The 17499-nt window shown below is 38.2% G+C and overlaps 1 protein-coding gene across 2 annotated transcripts; it reads right to left on the bottom strand.

Moving 5' to 3' along the window:
- Positions 1-1666: 1666 nt before the first annotated feature.
- Positions 1667-6875, bottom strand: LOC145778517 (tRNA (guanine-N(7)-)-methyltransferase non-catalytic subunit wdr4-like). 2 transcript variants are annotated; one of them, XM_082590014.1, is made up of 5 exons: positions 6657-6875; positions 5905-6014; positions 5575-5692; positions 4802-4998; positions 3635-3820 (listed from the first exon to the last, which is right to left on the bottom strand). In XM_082590014.1, the coding sequence occupies exons 1-5, from the start codon at positions 6804-6806 to the stop codon at positions 3778-3780; spliced, it is 618 nt and encodes a 205-aa protein (XP_082446140.1). In that variant the 5' UTR covers positions 6807-6875; the 3' UTR covers positions 3635-3777. The 2 variants fall into 2 exon arrangements, with proteins under 2 accessions (XP_082446139.1, XP_082446140.1); XM_082590013.1 differs by lacking the exons at positions 5575-5692; positions 5905-6014; positions 6657-6875 and adding an exon at positions 1667-2770 and having other exon boundaries at positions 3365-3820; positions 4802-4938.
- Positions 6876-17499: the final 10624 nt, after the last annotated feature.

The raw sequence follows: 17499 nt of genomic DNA on the forward strand, positions 1-17499 counted from the left end.
AACCTTAGTTATATATTTTTTCATTACGTAACGTCTTGTAGGAATAAATTGAAAATCAGTATGATCACTCAAAATGAAAGCAATGGGACTACGAATCCTCACTAAACCAATCAATCAATGGTCTTGTTGCACCGAAAATGACAACCTTATATTTTACTGATCTCCGGAGCTGACGTAAACTGGCATAGATCTGTTGACTCAATGCAAACCCTTTGAAGGTTGGGGGGGGCCTGTCAATTCAACTTTTTTGTATCAACAGTTGTATCTCTAAAACCACTGAGGCTGCGCCTACGAGATTTCTTGACTTTTCCTAATTTTTATTCACCTCTATTGAGCTGAAATTTTGAGCGAATAAAGGTTATAAATTGAAAGATGTAAGGCATTTCTCAGCACATCATCTGAAATATTTCATATTCTATTGTGAAACATTTTTCCACCAGCTGGATGAAATTAATTTGGCCCATGTCTCGTTAATCCTAACTGTTTCACAGCGTGAAGGGCATTGGCTTTATGTAAAATAATGTAAAAAAAATTAATCACAACATTACAATGCACGTTATTCATTAGCCTACTCTACCAAAAAATAATGTGTAAACTCACGCTACAAATTACACTCATAAGTGACCTCAACATTTCAACGTCTATGAGCAGTTCTAAAATCCACTTAGTTTTAATTTTCGGATATGCTCAGCGTGAATACTTTTACAAAGTGAATCGCAAATTTTAAAACCGTGCCAAAATAACAGAGATAGGCCTATCACTCCTAAAGCATAAGAAGAATCGACAGTCCCCCCCCAAACTGAGCAAGACTCCAGGAGCCCAACCGTCTAAGGGTTAAAAGTCATGTCGACTTATTCTTGATGCCCTTATCGAAAATTGTTCTTTGTAGTACCGCTTTGAAGGTAGATTACGACTATGAACAAAAGAATAAATTTTAAACTTCAATTTGTATTGAAAATACATGACGTCATGTCTTCCAACCTTATCACATTTTTTTCATTACGTAATATTTACCACCACCAAACCACTTTTGACAATCGAATTTGTTAATTTATTTTTCGGTAAAATGTTTAGATGATGTCACGTCATTACGCCGATTTGAGATATAATTTCATTCATGACGTCGTATGGATGAAAAACTTTTACAAGTTTTATACTCTGCTGAGATTAAAGAAGAAACATAAATGATAAATATTGGAGAAATTGAGTCTCCTTTACAACTTAAGAATCGAACAACTCAAAACTGCTGAAACAAAACGTTTTGTTTAAGTGAAAGAATCACTGCAAGCAAGGAATGCCAAAATGCGCGCGGAAGATGTCATGGGAGTGTGAGATATCAAAAATTTAACAGGTTGTTATTTTTCTACATCAATGTGACGTTAGTTAAAACTTTAAAAAGTCTATATGTTTGCTTCTGTACAAAATCTTTTTATCTACTGTACAATTTAGTCATCAAGGTTTTCTATACTTTTTTTTAAAGAGAGAGCTTTTACCCCCCCCTCCCCCCCCTTGCAACTTGAGTTGAATTACTTGAGGTTGGGATCCAAATATTTAAAAAAATAATATTAATATGTTTTAATAAAAAAAAAAAATTAAAAAGATGATGCCCAAAACATTGGGGGGGCAGCTGCCCCGCCTGCCCCCCCCCTGCCGGCGCCACTGGGTATAAATGATTGAAATAAAAGCCTATTTGTATTCAAACCGGGAAACATTGTTATTACTGTCAATACATTTAACCTCTTAAAATAAAAAAACACCACGCACAATTAAGAACCAATTGTTTACACGTACAGACGCCTTTATTGAATATATGCCATCTCCATTCTCCACTACCATAAACTGACACCATGATCACGAAAAGACAAATGCCAACTAAGTGTTGATAAGTTTCCATGTCGGCATTATCATGCAAGTCAAGGGAGTGTTTATTGCTGAAGCTGCAATTTAGGTTTTTTACCAGAATTGTTTTGTTTCTTGAACATTTTCTTCTTTTTTTCATAAAACGCCTCGTACGTGTCACCAGGAATGGTATTCTTGAACAATTGCGCGTGGAATGCTGCCCTGACATCTGGAACTGCGATTTTGCTTAAAACCGTATTTATAAATTCCAGTTCAGTAGGTTCAACGGCATCTTGTTTGAGCCCAGAGCACGAAAAGCACAAAATTTTGACGTTGACTCCGGATTGACTTAAAATGTACAAAGATGTAGATTCGTCATCTTTGTTTGAGTCAAAAACAAAGCCCAAGACAGCAGCACCATCCGGCAGGGTTATTGTCGACGACCGTTTCATAGGTTTATCGTCAGACAATTCTACGTTGAATAGCTCAATTGAACCTTTAGTTGATTGTACGCAGCCCACAGCGATTAACTGGGCATCTGCGCAATATGCCAATAACGAAGGAACGAGTCTATCACACTTGTTACCATTACTGGCTTCTTTGTTTTCAGAACTGAGTTTTTGTTCATATTCACAAGCTATATCAAACGAGGCTATTAGTTTCCCATTTTCCATATCCCACATGCGCAGGCTACCGTCGCCAGACGTGGATATCAGCCTTTTATTGTCTAAAGGCATCACTCTGCAGACGAATTCTCTGTGTCCTAAACAAAAGCTCTGAATAACGTGTGGCGAACGTCTTTTGCTGACACGAATTTTTTCATCTCGATCAGCTGAAATAATGTATTCCTTCGTGACGGCCACATCAAGGAGAATAGAGATATGGCCAAGGATAGGTTTGACAGTCTCCTCAGGTGGTTTGGGAAAATCTTCTGAAATTGAAAAATAAAAACGGTACAGTAAACGGCCCATGGACAATATGCAATCTGATAACCGTATTATGATCGAATTGACTTGGTGGTATTGAGTACCTTCCTTAAACTAGGTAGACGTGAGTTTGCTAACCCGTCGGGTCACATCAAAGCTCCAAATAACGCTCCCGTTTAGCACTCAGCATTTGGGAAATAAATTTTAGATGATAAAAGGCTGCGCTGAGAACGGTAGCCGTATCTGTGATGGATACAGCGCCATATAGAAAAATCAGAACCGCTGAGGGGATAATTTGGGCCCTGATCGCTGGGTCCCTACGACAAGGTACCCCTAAAAAAAAAAATTCTTAACTAGTAAAATCATATAGAATTATTTTCCCAAACATCTGGAGTGGTTTCCTTTGTCTTGTCTATAAAAAAGAATGAATTAGATGCAAACGCACTATAGCGAAAAATGCTGTTTCCTTCTATAGTTCCCGGGCCCTCTTGGAAACGTTTCGTGCCCTCGAAATCAGTCCAGTCCGGGTTGATTAACAAAATCAGACAAGTGAATCATTCAATAAAAACTTACTATTAACAACAGGCAGAATATCATACCTAAGCCGAAGCTGTACAGGTCACCAGATTTGTCAGCAACATAAATAAGGTCTTCCTCTGGGTCGAAGCAAAGTGACGTGGATCGTCGATTCACAGTATTCACTCCTAGTTTCTTCCACGGCGTTTTATCAGTATTGTCTATTGACCAGACCATTACAGTTTTGTCAGAAAACAAAACAGAAAAGTGTTTTGAACTTGGAGAAAATTGCATGAAATCGATAGTTTCGTCGGCGCTCGAATTGTCTTTACTAAACTCATGATTGTAGGTGAAGTGTTTCTCATCACCAGAGCGGGAAAAGATTTCTATCGAACTTTTCAAACCGACCACAACAAAATCAGAGGAAACTTGAAGGAAAGCCATCGCGGTATTTATCTCGTTTGTAAAATCTTCTTGCAGCTTGTTTTCAGCCTTGTTACATGTTACTCTTGGTCTCCCAACGTTGTTTGGTTTGGAACCTGCAGGTAATGCAATAGCATTGTAACAAAGCATCAAAAAAAGTAGTTGCTACTATTTCTCAAATTATTTCAAAAACCAAAATTAGATCGAAACAAGATTAAGATAAAAAACCAGGGTTATAGTGGGTAGCTGCCTGGGTACCCGGGGAGCTATCCGGGTGAGTTGGTTTTTTACTTTTATTTATAAAAAAACGGGTTTTTTAAAGGATGTGGCTACATCTACAAAATTAAAGTTGCCAGATGAGGAATTTTGATCTTATTTAAGAAAACTTCAAAGCTGTTGTTTGAGACAAAAACTTCTGGCAACACCTGTGACGGAGCAAACTTTTTTCTCAAAGCTCTTAAAAGTTTTATTTGCAACAACTTATCAAATACTACAAAGTTTGGGTGTTCATCAAGATTGTTATCTTTTCTAGGACTAGTTTTGTTGTAACTATTGCTAGAAAAGAAAAAAAAATAATCAATTTCTTGTTACATTTAGCAGACTTAGCAACCACCAACTCACTTCCTAAGAGCATGATTTTTCACACGAATGCATATTGCATAAACAACAGTCAACTTGTTTTTAAACTAATTCCAAAAAAAAAATTTTTTCAGCTATTTTTAGGTGATGAAACCCACTTTTGCCCATACAACCCGGGTTTTTTTTTTATAAAAAAGCCCATTTTTGCCCATAAAAAAACAAATGGGGGCAGGATTTTATTTTTTAAAAAAACGGGTTTTTACAACCCTGTAAAAAAAAGCTATACCATCTATTAATTAAAACTCATAAAACCAATGGCGTCAAAACCAAGTAGATAATTTATGTTATCTCTCACACATGTAGGCTTCATTTGGAATCAACAAAAATCTGCAGTGACAATAAAAGTGATTTTTAACTGCACTTATTCTTGACATATGACATGTTTATTTAGTAAACCTGACATCCATCATGATAGAAATGTTATTTACTTTGTCGTAACATTAGTAACATACACTTACGTCCAGTTTAATTTCTTTCTCTTCCTTCTAATTTTTTCAGTTTTTTGCTTTTCTTTTTTTTCGATAAATTTCTTTGCCAATGCAGAGTCTTCTATTCGAGTTTTCAATTCTTGAACCATCAACTGATTGTTCAAGTTATCTGCTTGCTCAATATCACCACGCTTGATTGATTTTTCTATCTGATGTTCAATTGTTTTCTGTCAAAAACAAAATTCCAAAGTATTAATGCAACCACATAACTTATAAAAATACAATCTGTTTCGTAAAGACCAGAAAAAGTCTAGTTTATCTATCTAACATGAATTGTGAAAACATGTTTTATGTAACAATCCAACAATTGTGTAACAATCTTAGAGCAATCTTAAACTGCTTTTTTTGTTTGATTCAAGTTAGCTATGCTATCACACTCCACAAACTACTGAAAGTGACGAACATCCTAATGTTTTCTAGCCTACAGTAAGTGACATTCACATTGCTACTATAATACAGCAAACCACAAAAAAAATACTAAGAAGCAACCAGTTCCGTTGATACCAAAATATTCAGTAAGTAGATCTGATTTATCAGATTGCGGAAAAAGATTCTGCGGAAAAAGACTTGGAAGTAACCAGAAGAATGACATAAACTTTACTTTAGAATTAGATGCTTGGTACATAGGGTTAGATGCTCATATTGCTCATGTGTACAAGTTTAATTTGTTGCACCAGAAGCATAGTTACATAATCTCCATACTATCTTTGACTCTTCACATTGAAAGTTATATATTAGCCTACCTGAGTTAAAAAAATTTGTGAATCCAAATGGTTGTTTAAACTACCTAAGTCTTCAACTTGTGTCAGACCTTTAACCTCACAAGGTGTGTTGGATGATGTGGTTTGAATTGGAGATAAACTGAAAACAATTGACCATATTATCTGGAGTAAACAACCAAATGAAAAATAATTGTATAACACTTTATGTCACAATTAATACTTCATTCTTTTATTATGCCACCAGCTTTGATTAACTATTTTACTGAAGAAAAAAAAAATATATTACTTAAAAATCGTATTATTGGAATTAATTTTCATCAACCTAAAACCTCATTTTCACAACATACTTACCTGACAGGTTTTGTTAGAATGTTTCCAGGAATAGATCTTTGAGGAACAAATTTTTCAAAGTTTAATTTGTTTCTTTTGCAAGGCAAACAATTTTGAGCATCTGGTTGTTCCTTGCAAAAAGAATAGACACACTGTTAAAGATGATAACATAGAGCCTAGAACTTGGGAACTTCTGCTAGCTAAGTAGTGCTCCTTACATCAGTGTCTTTTGAATGCAAATTATAGGTACCGGTACAGTAGAATTCGTCACTTCAAAAAGATTATAAAAAAGTGACAAACAAGATGAATTAAACGATGACAAAATATACTGTATTTAAATTCTAGAAAACTAAAGGCTTTTAATCTTGGTTCAATCAAACCACTGGGGTTCAACAGCACTGATTTAAGGTTTTGACAAACATTCTCTGATTTTGTAAAACAGCTCTTGTGAAATGTCAGGTACAAAAACTACCCAAGTTAACACAGGAACCAATGAGTTATGATGAGACTTCTTTGTTGCCGAAAAATTAGCAAAAGTAAAAAGCAACGCCATGTTTAAGTGACTAGGAGACCAGAGGCTACGGCTATCATATATGGCAAGAATAACTACGACATAACAAAAAAAACAACAATATCAATTGAACGAAAATATTATAGTTCAAAATTAAATACTTGATCCTAATAGAAAATGTATAATGCAATAACAGGATATATAATATACCGTACAGAACTGTAAAACATATGCAAAGAAAAACTATGAGAAATCTACCTACATTTGCTGGATGATCGTTTGTTGGCTCGAAAATGAGGCTTTCACGTTTTCTCTTTTTATCACAAAATGAAAGAAGACTTATATTTTCTTCTTCACTAATATCAGATTCTGATGACACTTCAAGTTCTTCAGGAAAAAGACCTTTAAACATTAAGAGTTGTTCCTATGGATGTTTCTAAACAATAACATGCATTCATCAACTCAAAAAATAAGATCTAGCCTATCCTAAAACAACAAATTATAGATTCGCATTTTGTAAAACATTTTGCGTTTCAGCAGCTAAATAAAAAGTCAAGAAATAATTCAAAGGATTTTTTATAAAACATTCAAAAACTAACTAGAGATGTACCGATATATCGGTATCGGTGATATCGGCCATTTTTTGAGTATCGGTATCGGCATCGGTATCGGCAAAATTTGGCCGATACTGTGGCCGATACTAAACGTGTGAAAAAAGGCGTTTTCTGCGTATTTTCTGCAGAAGCAAAGATATAGATTTTTTAAAGTAGTAGCTAACGTCAATGTCGTCACATCGAAGTAGAAAAATAACACCCTGATCAAATTTTTGATACCTCACACTCCCATGACTTCATGGGCTCACCTTTTGGCATTGTTTGCTTACAGTGGTTCTTTCACTCAAACAAAACGTTTTGTTTCAGCAGTTTTGCGTTGTTCGATTCTTAAGTTGTGAAGGAGACTCAATTTCTCCAATGTTTATCATTTGTGTTTCTTTTTTACTTTCAGCAGAGGATAAAACCAGGCCAAGACTACCCAGTACCCAGGTGGCAGGAATGTGTAGTTTTGCATCGTTTTTGCATTGCTGGACGTTTGAGGGACCCGTGTGGCTTGGTTATTTTTGGTGGGCTGGTTCTGTCAGTTTGTGATTTGGTTTCCGCCTTTCGTTGTGGTGGACTCACCAGGCTTGAACAATGTCGTGGCAGATTGTGTGGGCTCGGGGTGGGGGCGGTGGGACTGCGAATCCTTACTGAACTAATCAATAAGTGGTCTTGTTGCGCTTGGGATGGCGGCCTCATTGTGGGGGGAAGTGTCCTTCCCTGCTGTCGGCACGGGGCTGGGCGCTTACTGGTGCGGCGGGCTGTTGCGATTCGCTGGCCATAATGGTGTGGCTTCCACACTAGCCATTTAGACCATCCAATCAACTTGTTTCTCGGCAGCCGTTTTGTAGCAAGAATTGACATCGACAAGAATTGAAATGGCTAGTGTGGAAGCTGCATCGTTGTGGTTGGCGGGTCGCGGCAGCTCGCTGTACTGGTGAGTGCTCAGCCTTGTGCTGGTGGCCGGGGGGGACGCTCCTTTCTTCGCAATGAGGTTGTCATCTTGGGCGCAATGGGACCATTTTGATTGTTTTTTTGAGGATTTGTGGCCCCATTGCTTTCTTTTTGGGCCTACTTATTCTGCTGTGACATTGTTTGGGCTTGGTGATTTTGTTGCGGCTAAGGGTGCAAGTTGAATCGCCGACTGGTGGAGCCGGCTTGCTGGGGGCAGCCGAGTTGCACAGGTTTTTTGAGCGTTTGGCGGGGTGGGAGCGATGCAGAATTGTGCATTTTTGCTACCTGGGTAGTCTTGGCCTGGCAAAAGCTTTTCAACCAAACGACAAGCGCCCTTAGGTTGCACATTACTTGTCGAGTAGTTTTTGTACGACTACACAAATCACTTGGTTTACATTTTAAATCTTATTATCAATTATGATAGCCTTATTTGGAGAGTTTGCGCAAACATCTTATTAATTTTTCAGAAATCCCAATTATGATGTAATGTTTCTTCCCTTATACCCCAATCCTCAATTACGGTGGCCTTTCATTACTAAAACCTACTATTATGACCAGGGGCGCCGGAACGATTTTTGACTGGGGGGGCAAGATTACGAAAAAAGGGCACTTTTGTTTAGTAAAAGGCCAATTTTTTTTCAAGTTTTAAGATAAGATATAGCGATAATGCTAATCTATCAGCTCACTATGTATTGAGTAATGATAGCCTACAAGTGTCCGGTATACAAAAAAGGGCATCACGCTATGTTATAATGATGTAACCTACTGCCAAGCCTTAAAGCAGCCGGCGGCCATGGCCGCTAAGTAGTGCTTGAATGACCGCCAGTGCTACCTCTTCAATCGGCCAAGTTTGGCCACCGGTCTCTTCTAGCCAATTATTTAATTTCGCAGTACAATGATCGTGGATTAACTGTCGAAAATATGTAGCATCAAAGAGTGACGCAAAATTAGGTCAACGCATCATAATCGCCATTGTTGCATTGTGCGGAATATTTGTTATTCTTCTCTCGTGTTGTCGCTATATGTCACGCCTGTCAGGGCATCCGTTGGTTAGCCACTGCCTGGTGTCGTCATCGATGGAAACTAGGCCTTCCATACCATGAAGTGGTCTGTATAGCCGGCAATCCTTGATAATGTGGGCTGCCGTCTGCATTTCACCACACTTATTGATGGAATATATCCATCTGCGATCACCAGCGCTGTAAGTCTTCTTTGTAATTCCCGACGTTTATTTTAACAAAGTCTTAATCGAAAGTGCTAAGTTACATCGGCTGGCAATATTGTCATTTTTATGTCGATTCGATGTTGTCGGACATTGAATCGTTGTTAAAAAGGAGAACTAGGTTAGTTAACATCTGAGGGAAAAACATTTTTTGTTCATATTTTGCAAAAATTATGCTTCTTTTAGTACACGTAATGTCCTTCACATCATTGAAATACTTATTTTATTACCTTGCCGTCATCGTCAACACATGTCGAACGTTGTTTTTCGTTGCTAAAAAGAATTCTAGGGGAGTGGCAAACTTCTTTAAAATCAGCCACATTGGAGACACTTGTGCGAGTGTCGTTAGATGGTCCCGCAGTACTGGATTACAATCCCCCGATAAAGCAGTTATTGCGTGGTGCAACGATTCTATTGTAGGACGTCGCCCAGGCCCAGACTTCAACAACGCTAAGTGATCATTTTAGCATTGTTGCAAGTTTAATTCTATTTACTTGTGCTATCGTTATTTTGTATTTTGGCCTCCAAGCACGCAGATTTGGCCGCCGAGAAGGAGCTCCCGGTAAGCCAAGATGGCTGCCAAAAAAACGAGTTTTAAGGCCTCTTACCTTTGTTGCAAAATTTTGTGCCGTAAATATTATTTTGAGGAAAAAATGAAAGAATATAATTTAGCTAAAAGCGAATAGCAGAAATTGTTATATTGCAAAATGTGCAGTAACTTACATGACTTTAAGGGTCGAATGCAGAAAGGTAGCTCAAAACTAGTTTTAAGCAAGCCGGGCTTAGATAGTGGCTTGAGCCGAGTTTTGCGCTGCAGAAACTATTCTTACTTTAAGCCTAGCTTAAAACTCGTTTCATTCCAGGTTTTGAGCCACCAATTTAAGTCGCCAAAAATGGCGACTTAACAGCGGCAGATCTTGACTTAAGCATTTTTGCAAACTGGATTTCAAAGGATTCCGGTGAAGTTGTGTGTTCGGTGGAAGTTCCTGGTCATGATGCGAAAATATTTGTAATGCGTAATTCTGCATCAAAAATGCACTGGGTATTTATTGAGAAATAGCCTTTCCTGTTCCAGAAAATTTCAGCGCTTTCACCAATTGCATCTATCACACAAGGAAAATAGGCAATACCATAAAACTTCTGTTTGGTATTTAGAATTTCTGCTGGCAATGATGGAAACTTTATGTATGTGTTTTTCCTTGCAACAATGTACGCTGAAACTTTTTTTACTGTACGCAGGGCCGTAGCCAGACTGCAGAGCAAGGGGGGCCCAAATTTTTTTAGGGGGGGGGGGCGAAAAAATTTAAATGGGCAAAGTCATTATATCTGTAGCTGTTGCTCGAGAATGTTTGGATTTTGCCAGGGGGGCAAGCCCCCCCTGGCCCCCGGCTGGCTACGGGCCTGACTGTACGGCATACAGTCGTTTGGTGACATTGAATCAAGTCACCATCACTCAATTTAAAATGTCCAGTTGCATAGAATCTTAAGGTAACAAGCAACTGTAGCATTGGTGAGAGGGATTGACTTCGCTCTGTGAAACTATCGGATAGTTGCTGGCACAGTTCTACTACAACAGCTTTGCTAAATCTGTAGCGTGCATGAAGCTGGTCATCATCGTAATAATCAAATGGATTTTGTGCATCCCTAATCATCCTGCGTGATAAGTTAACCGTTGGTTCTTCATCTTCAATGAATCTTTCAAGCAAGTCTAATGTATCCATAAAGTACCGTATGTTATTGCTAAAAAGTAAACCGTTTTCTGGTAAAAAATAAACAAACGTTTGTTATCCTCCTCTTGCTAGCAAACAAAATATTGGATGCATGATTAACCAATGCTTATCACTTCGGCAATTTTATGTTTTTGTTTTAAAAACTATTTCCGAAGTATACCTGCAGAGGCTGTAGTACAGCATGCAGGTAAGCTATTTTATGGCTATATACATTCAGTAAGATGAGGCTCTGCCTTTCTACAACCATTTTTTATCAACGAAGTTCTGTAGATATAAAAGAAAAAACTCTACAGTACTTGTACAAGTTGCTGTTTGTTCATACTTGCTAGTTGATTTTTTGGCTCTCATAAAGAATCATCTCTCTCTCGCCATTTTGTAGACTTCAATAATACTTTTAATTTTTATTAATAGCCTACCCCTCCCTATTTAGCCCCTTGACAAACCTCCAGATAGTTTTGGTTCACTGCTATTTTTCAGTTACAATGTTGTTAAAAAACAACTGCTACTTGTAGCCTACAAATTGTTGTCTACCACTACATGCTTGCTAGTTGCTGTCAACATGCTTTGTCAAAAATCACCATGGCAAGTCGAGTGACGTCACACTTTGCGTCAAAAACGTAGCTTAAAACCAGTTTTATTATGAAGCGCAGCTCAAAGAGTGGCTTGGCCAAGCGACCTTGCAAATTAGTTTCTGCATCGCGCTCAAGTTTTAAACCGAGCTTGACTAAAACTCCGCTTGCCTGAGAAGAGCTTGGCGTTAAGCTAGGCTTATTTTGAGCTACCTTTCTGCATTCGACCCTAAAAGGGCACCATTGCCCCCCCTGCCCCTCCATCTGCAGAAAAATTGGGGGGGCAGGGGGGGCATCTGCCCCCCCCGATTCCGGCGCCCCTGATTATGACACAACAATGTGGTTGAGATTGGATTCTTGAATCTTTAATAAATTATGCCAATCCAAAGTTTTTTTTAATAGTTTTATGCAAATAAGGTAAAACTTAGCATTTGATATATTTCCTTGCAAATACCAAAATTGCTTCTTTTTGTAACACCAAAGTATCGGCCAAAATATCGGTATCAGTATCGGTATCGGCCTAAAAAAGTGATATCGGTATCGGGATCGGTATCGGCCAAAATATTGGTATCGGTACATCTCTAAAACTAACCATAAATAGCCAAAATTCATCTGTCCGAAAAATACATTTTAAAACAACTGAGCAAACTAGAAAACACAGCCACCTACATACACAGACCTTGCCAAAGTGCGAACTGGATCATGATGTACTTTTGATTTTGAACTCTAGGCTGAATGTTGTCATTATTCAATGTAATTTATAAACTATAGTATTGAGAATCCACATTTCCAAAGTTTGATCATTGAATAGCAAGACCCAAATTAAAGGAAAACTCTTAATTTCACCTCACAATACAAAAACTACCCTTACCATCAGGCCCGGATTAAGGTCAAATGGGGCCCTGTGCTAATGAATTTTATGGGGGCCCTTACCAGCTTACGTGGAGCGTAATGGAAGTGAGCTGGTTTCGCTTGCAGAGGAAACCGAGCGTTGCTTAGGTAAGTTAGATAACTTTGAAATAGCACGTGATCGATGATTAAATAAGCATGTGCATTGTGCAAATTAAGTCAACAATGTTTACGTTATAATGGATGCAAAATCACACACATTAAATCAACGAAACCGTGCAAGGGAAAACATTGTAGCAAGGGACCACTGTTAGTACTGCACACTACACTGCAAATTGCAATGAAAGGTTATTCTGAATTTCTATTCTAAACTGCTCTTTTATTCACTACTAACTACCAATAAGATTTAGAAAACTAACATGAAATTCAGTCGAACGACTTTTTTCTGGCTTTCTTTGCTGCAAAGTCTTAAAGAAAAAATACAAGAACCATATTTCTATTTCACGTGAAGAGGAAGATATATTGATAAATGTGTTACTTTTTTTAGACTTTTCTTAATTTTTTTCAGGAAAAATTTGTGATTTTATTTATTTCATTTTTAGGAAAAGTGGGGCCCTCTGTCTGCGGAGCCCCTGTGCTTTAGCACACCCTAGCACAATGGTTAATCCAGGCCTGCTTACCATACCTAATTACCTATTATGATACAATCTAAAAATCTCAATTTTCATTTCATTTTCTATCCCTGCTATCAGTGTTGCCAAATGCTTTTCACATTTCTAGCCAAAATCTACACCATTATTTACTTACGCCAAGGGTCTCAAACACGCGGCTGCGCGATGCATTTTTAAAATTTGAAATAATTAACAATTACAATTCATATTTTTTTCTATGGTCACCCCTGTCACCGAGATTGACAAAGTGAAGTTTCCGATTGTTGAATTATTCCATCCATTACATGCCGCTGAATGGAGAGCAGTCAACGTGCATTGCTCAAGCGCACACCCCGAGAGTCGAACCAGCGTCGCTTGGTCTGAAAGCTTCTTTGTTCCAAAAGTCACGCGCTAACCAACCGAGCTATTTCTTTACGTTTTAACTGTGTCATTTTGTTTAAGAATAACAAAGTTATGGTTTTATTTAAATATTTATTGCCATCTGCAACAGCTAGGGTCTTTTAGCGACAGGGGTCATTTTTAATTTTACATCAGGTTTACTATGTCACCACAATATTACCTCATTGCGTTATATAATATAGAACACAATGGGTAGCGTTTTTAAAGTCTTTGGTTTGATCCGACCTGGAATCGATCTCACATCTACCAAATTCAAAGTTTTAATTTCTGACCATCGCAGCAAAAAACAATACACGTCAACATAGCAAAGGTCGAGAAAAAGGTAGAAGCGACAAAAGGCAAGCCTTAACACGTACTTGTGACAGAAGTAAGTTATTAAGTTGAAATAAATTGGGCATGGTCGCAACGTCTTCAGAAAAATTCAAGATAGATAGGGAAATAAAAAAGAAAATGTTATAAAAAACAACAACAACAACATATATTTAGGCAATGGCTCTATTAGCCCTCTTATAAATTTAGCTGATATTTTCAAGATTTGTATAAATAGACATTTGCTATGAAGATCGGCCATGATCGCGCGTTATCAAGAGTGCTAATGGTCGTGAGGAGAACATATCTTGATGCGTTCAGCTCATACCAAAGAAGAGCAAGGCAGGAAAAGAAAACCCCACAAAGAAATCCTACCACGGGCAAAGTCATATCAAGCGCAACTCACCAGGCCTTGCACGACTCACAAAATAGTTACAACTTGAAATAGTTACACGAAACAATGACAAAAACAAATAAAACAAACAAGCAAAAACAATATCATTATCTTGCGAAAAAACAATTATACCCAGGGAAGTTAGGTCTTGCAGGAAGTTGCAGTTAGGCTATGTCTAGGCTATGTACCAGCACCAGAGCCGAAATCACTCGGCCACTGAGCTGGTATGTGTTATTTTGTTTGTTGACTTGTTATTGTGTATTAAGGCCTTTGAAATAATTTACAAGTGTTCATTTGGCCCTCAGAGCAATTTGAATTTGAAACCCATTTGAATTTGAGACCCTAACCCATCTTCGAAAAAAACAGATTTAGATTAGTGTTGCCAGGTTTTAAAATAAGCTAGACAAGCTACTAAGTAGCGACTGTTCAATACCGGGACGACTCATTTTAGGCCAACTGATTTTTCTTGCGATATGGTGAACTGGAGGGTTGTTGCAAAATTCAAAAATTGGCAGAACTTTGAAACGTTTTCGTTGCGTTTACATAAATTCATTCTCATCAAATGAAATGCTACATTTTGCTTGAAATCTTGAGTGCTAGAACAGCAATAAAACCTTACTGCAGCAGTGTAAAGCTACGTACCTTTACCGTTTGTATCCTATAGTTTTCCGCTGCATTATCATAAATTAAATAGTATAAAATAAACATGATATCACGTATTTTCATAGATTTATTTTGGAAATAGCCTACACAGTTTGTGCACTTGTGGGCAGGTCACATAGCCTACACATGATACACTGCACCTGGGTACTACCACCCTCTATGGTACTACGACAGCACTATCACCCTCCACTCCAGTTGTCTACCTTCGTTTTGAGTGAGCATTCCCCTACTTTCACCATCCTTACTAAGTCACTAAAAATCTAATTGAAATTTCACCAGGTGCCACAAAATTACACCAGACTTTTAAATCTTATAAATCGTATAGTCAGGGTTGGAAGTAACGACTAGTTGCCACTATTTGGTAGCGTTATTCGTTGCTTTCTGAATATCGAATGCTCAGTGGCGTAGCCAAGGGGGGTTTTGGGAGTTACAACCCCCCCCCCCTTTGGCACGCGTGTGACGTCACGATATTGAGAATGATGCTTTCAGTCTAAAAAAAATTGCCTAATTTTATACAAAACTGCATTAAAAGAGCGAGTTTTGCCAATACCAAACATTCAAACATCTCAGCCAGGAATTAGCAACAAGAAAACATAGAGACTTAGCTTTATTTCCGAAAAATGCCGAAGAAAACATGATCTTATCCTTTTGCTATGCCACCGAACAACATCATTTTACAGGAATATTCGTACCCACATTTTTGTTGAAAATGCTCTCAGAATGCACCAAATTCAAAGTAATTTTTCAAAATTTTCTGGGGGAGGCCCCCCAGACCCCCCGCCGCTGGGTGGTCAAAACCCCCCCCTTTCAAAATTCCTGGCTACGCTACTGCGAATGCTTATAGGCCTACCCATTCCTTTTAAAAAATAAATATCGAATGCGTGTTATTCACTGCTTTTTTTATGCAAGCAACGAAATCATTATTCGTTTTTCACTAATCGATTTTTAGGAGAACTGCTGGATCATTTTTTATTGTTCACTTACTTCGTCGTGAAAACGAATTTACGAGATTTAGTTTTCAGATCACTATCCGACCTAGTCCCCTTCCGGTTATCGAACTTTAAAGGATTAAGGGAAATTTTGCGGTAACACAGTTCAGAAAAACCATGCCAGTGAGAGTGGAAAAACCTAGAACATCACATAAGTAAGGCGAAAGAGAAAATTGAATTGAGTCCTGTCTTTTTCATGAGTTACCAAGGAGGGTGGGGGGACTTATATACCAGTCCCAGGTATACAAGCCCCCCTACCCCCCTTGGTAACTCATGACAAAGACAGGACTCAATTCAATTTTCTCTTTCGCCTTAGTTATGTGATGTTCTAGGCGTTACCAGTGAGAGTCGTTAACAGTGTTGCCAACCTTGCGGTTTTCCTGCAAGTTTGGGCTTGTTTTTTTGAGTTTGCGGGTTGCTTGTTTTTGGGCTTGTTTTTTTCCCCGGTTTTTGTTTTTGACAGTGAAATTGCAAGATTTTATTGTAGTCAACATTGTATTCCTTCTTTTCAAGATAAATATTGCTTAGAATGGCGTAAACCAGTGTTTCTTAAACTTTTTTAGTCCATCGCCCCCTTTTCGTTATTGAAATAAAATTTCGCCCCCTAATTCTGTCAAGTAAAATAAACATTGATAATAGAGTGATAGACAAATTTAGTTTTAGGAATTTAATCAACGAAACTGACAGTAACATAAATACCGTACATGATAATGTTCAATGGGATAGGTGAGCTTGGCGACTTTTACAAAGTTTTGAAATGTTTGGCGACATCTTCGTAAGATAGAGTCGAAGATCATGCCGTTTATGAACTAGCAAGCGTTTCTTTGCTTTGAAAACATCAATGCCACAGCCGAAAACCCCTTTTCAACCATATATGAAGTAGAAAACGACAAAATCCACATTCTAGCTTCTTTCCAGAGAAGCTCATATTTGCCAGCAACCTGGCACCAAAATAAATCGTATCGATCATTTTTGCATTTCACTTGACTCATCATCTGTTTGCATATCAATGAACTGCTCTTGAAGTTCCACTTCTTCTACATGTAGGTTCGGTAGAAAATGGTTGTAACACCCAGTTTGAAACATGGAAGTCCACGAGATCTGGAAAGCGAAGTTTCATGTCTTTATGAAACATGTCTAAATGTGAGCAGTATTTTTGCCGTTGTTCTTCTGTAATAACATTCTCGCTCAAATTGGGAAACTGAGTTAAGACATTTTGACTTGCACTTATCTTGTTGTTGACGTATTTTATCACAATATTCAGTGATTCATGCAGTTCAGGACTGAGATTAGGCTACGGGCAACCAAATGCTGACGGTGAATTACACAATGTATTGCAAGTCCAGGAATTGCTCTTTTCATCAGTGCAATGAACCCTCGATGCTTTCCAACCATTGCCGGAGCACCATCAGTTGCGCATTGTAGAATATTCTTCAGTGGAATCCCCTTCTCTTCGTAGAAGTTTTTCACTGCATTTAAGATGCTTGATGCCCGAATATCTGTAGGAAGACTGAGCGCAAAAATCCTTTCTTCTTGTTCTCATATTATGAACAAAACGCACATAGGCTCCAAGCAGCAGCGATACATTGTCAGTCAAGGTAGAATCATCTATTTGCAGTAAATGGTTTGCGCGTTGGACTGTTGTTAGCGCGTTGGACTGTTATTGGTGGTTTGATAAATTCGCTCCCTTCGAGTGTTTTCGCCCCCCGATCGCCCCTTTGATTTTTTCGCCCCCCTGGCGCTCAAAATCGCCCCCAGGG

Source organism: Aplidium turbinatum, chromosome 10 (assembly GCF_918807975.1).
Source record: "Aplidium turbinatum chromosome 10, kaAplTurb1.1, whole genome shotgun sequence".
Classification (NCBI taxonomy): domain Eukaryota; kingdom Metazoa; phylum Chordata; class Ascidiacea; order Aplousobranchia; family Polyclinidae; genus Aplidium; species Aplidium turbinatum.

Bases quoted from the DNA above. Each gene is read 5' to 3' on its own strand.
- LOC145778517 (XM_082590013.1), bottom strand. From the start codon at position 3,725: ATGGCTTTCCTTCAAGTTTCCTCTGATTTTGTTGTGGTCGGTTTGAAA. The intron at 2,771-3,364 runs GTATGATATTCT...TTTCAATTTCAG, and splicing joins CCTGTACAGCTTCGGCTTAG to AAGATTTTCCCAAACCACCT.